The following is a 3103-nucleotide window of genomic DNA, read 5'->3' on the forward strand; positions in this document are numbered from 1 at the left end:
TGTATGGTGTGAACCACGTGCCAGTAGTACAATAGCGTTATGGTTAACCATATGATGTGGATGGATAGTGTTTAGCATGCTATATATATATATATATATATAGTGTTGGGTATATGCTAATGTGATGTTGTGCTAGTGTACGAGTTGTTAGCATTATGAGTAAGACGGCATGCTATTTGAGTTATATTCTCGTATGAGGTATTTGGTGGGTGCGAATGCAAATAGATGGGTTATATATATGTATGTATAATTATTGCATTCACTAAGCTTTGCTTACCCCTCTCGTTGTTCACTTTTTAGGTTCGAACGCGGATAAAGGAAAAGGGGTTGCCGGGAATTAGATATTCCAATATTGTTACTTGTGGAAGCTTTTTGGAAGTCGACCTAGCGTTTTGGGTAGTTTAGCCCCAAACCATGCTCGAGTGTCGTTTGGTTTAAAACTATCAAATATGGGTCGAACTTGTATTACTTTTGATTAAGGGTCTTCATGCCCGTGATGTAAACTTTAAACATGTTGTGCGTTCAAGTGGTTTGTATGAAATGGTTTACGTCATGTAACCAATTATTTTGGACGTAAATGGTTGTTTAATTGTTTTAAAAAAAAATTATCCGGTTGATTACGGGTTGGGTTGTTTCACCAACGTAATAATACATCACACCCGAGTGTTCGATGGGACATTTTTCCTTGATCCACTCAAACAACTTGGAAAGAGGCATAGTTCTAACATTCATGGTTGGGAACGATTTTTTCCCCCCAGTGTGTACCGCGACATGTCGGCAGCATACCAACCTTTGTAGTAGACATCAATCCAAGGATCCATTTTTGTGTAGCAAAAAGAGTGATATGTGAGAATTAAAAGACCGATACAATAAAAATACCAAGTATATGTGTGTTTATATAGACTAGTAAGGATTGATAAACCGGCATTCTTATAGCCGGTTTCAGAAAAAGCTATCAAGGAACAGTAAAAGCTGAGAAACAATGAATGGTAAGACTGAAACCGGCATTCTGATAGCCGGTTTCAGAAAAAGATGTCAAAGAACAGTAAAAGCTGAAAAATAATGAATGGTAAGACTGAAACCGGCATTTTGATAGCCGGTTTCAAAAAAACTTTCAAAGAACAGTAAAAGCTGAAAAATAATGTATGGTAAGACTGAAACTGGCATTATGATAGCTGGTTTATATTATGGTTATAAAAGTGCATTATGACAGTTGCATAAACACATGTTAAACATGGAACCGAAGTACATTTCAATTGACGTATGCTACGGCTGCGATTTTGAAGATGAGACAAAATTCTCAGGAGGCAAGAAGATTACATTTGATAATGTTGACATTCTTGGCTTTAATATGCAAAAGTTGAATGAATTTCTTCAAGAAAATTTACCGGAAAATCCAGATTCAATGGACATATATTATTACAAACAAGGTATAGCTCAACCTGAAGCAATGTGCTTTGAAGAAGAGTGATATACATTAGTTGGGAAAGCATGTATACTTTCTGAAAGGGAGGTGATACTCACACACTCCTTTTTGATCAATACACACTAACTTACTAATATACCCTCATTTACAATAATGTAGGCTCAAAACCCTAGATAAACTTAGGAATATAATTGTAAGTTTTATGACAAAAATTGTGTATTGATCAAAAAACAGTGTGTGAGTATCACCTCCCTTTCTGAAAAAAATTGAGTTGTATGTTTTATTTGGCATTTTTGAAGACGCACTTGAGTTCGGTAGGATTTATGATAGTTATGGTGAATACTATAAGGCATAAAATTAGTTGTAATAGGTTTGAGTTATTATTATTATTATCATTCTCTTTGTTGATAGCCGGTTTCATTATCATCATTGTCATTATTATGAACAACACTTTTATTGAAAACATAACTACGCTTACAACAATTAATCACAAATAACTATGGTTACAGTTACTTCATTTCTTAACCGAACCTCGTAGGACATGAATTCCTGTTATGACCTGGTTGTGGGAAAAAACCACAACTAGGTGGACCTGTATCTATGTTGTGCCTATCATCCATCTCATTATGGTGTCGTCGTGATTGTCTCCTACACCTATGTGTGATCAATCGTGTTGGATCGGCCTTCATTGTCCAGTTGCTGTGGTCCAGTATGTGGCATCTCTTAGTGGATGTAAGTGATAACTATATTGTTCACTCCACGTGGTAGTAGTATAGTATTTACTAATCAAGGTTTTTAGATCTTCATTTCTCATGCAACATACTGCAATGCCATAAGAGCAAGGCATTCTTTGATGTTGCCATCTTCCACAAGTGCACTTTTTGGCCAAATATCTAACAGTGTACTCTGTCCCACCATCACCACTTCTTTGATATGTAGATTGGACCTTGTACAACCTAGTTTACTGGTTATACAATGTTAATGTGTAAGCAGAAGCAAGTTTTTTACGATCTTGAAATTGTGTCCACATAGACTTCAATAGTGGTGCTTGCCATCCATGAACGGTTGTTTCTTGCGTGTTGAAGTGCTCTCTTATGTAGTGAAATGTATAATCCATACACGCTTTGACTGGTATCATACGTGCATGACGCAAAACATTGTTCAACGACTCGGCTATGTTTGTGGTTAAGTTATCCCAACGCAAACGTAAGATGTCTCTATACAAAGTCCACTTATGAAGATCAGCGTCTTCTAAATATTTCCAAGCTGCCTCACTCAATGTTCTAATTCCACGCACTGCAAGTTTGTATCTATTACTTTGCATCATGGAACCAGCCCTCCAACATAACTTTTTCAACTTGGTGTTTCTGTTAAACTTTGTCATCCAGTTACTACGAAGGTGGCGCAAGCAATAACGATGATGCCAACCATATTGCTGGTTAGCCATTGTACATAACGATCAGGTATAACACACAAATCTCTGTTACTGGCATTAACATGTGTATGGACCATTTCCAAAAACTAAGCCCAACTTTCGTTCGATTCAGTATCAACTACTGCAAATGCAACATGCAGAACTTGACCGTTAGCATTTTTGGCTACCGCTGTAATGTAACACCGGCCATTTTTTTTATAACACAGCGGAAGTCTTATTTAGTAAAACCACAACCTTAATTA

General features: G+C 36.7%; 1 protein-coding gene across 1 annotated transcript; it reads right to left on the reverse strand.

Moving 5' to 3' along the window:
- Positions 1-2111: 2111 nt before the first annotated feature.
- On the reverse strand, positions 2112-2873 carry LOC139859048 (uncharacterized). Its single transcript, XM_071847866.1, has 2 exons — positions 2479-2873; positions 2112-2382 (listed from the first exon to the last, which is right to left on the reverse strand). The coding sequence occupies exons 1-2, from the start codon at positions 2871-2873 to the stop codon at positions 2112-2114; spliced, it is 666 nt and encodes a 221-aa protein (XP_071703967.1).
- Between the last annotated feature and the right edge of the window lie 230 nt (positions 2874-3103).

Source organism: Rutidosis leptorrhynchoides, chromosome 7, assembly GCF_046630445.1.
Source record: "Rutidosis leptorrhynchoides isolate AG116_Rl617_1_P2 chromosome 7, CSIRO_AGI_Rlap_v1, whole genome shotgun sequence".
NCBI classification, from domain to species: domain Eukaryota; kingdom Viridiplantae; phylum Streptophyta; class Magnoliopsida; order Asterales; family Asteraceae; genus Rutidosis; species Rutidosis leptorrhynchoides.

Bases quoted from the DNA above. Each gene is read 5' to 3' on its own strand.
- LOC139859048 (XM_071847866.1), bottom strand. From the start codon at position 2,873: ATGGCTAACCAGCAATATGGTTGGCATCATCGTTATTGCTTGCGCCAC. The intron at 2,383-2,478 runs GCAAGCACCACT...CCAGTAAACTAG, and splicing joins GAAACAACCGTTCATGGATG to GTTGTACAAGGTCCAATCTA.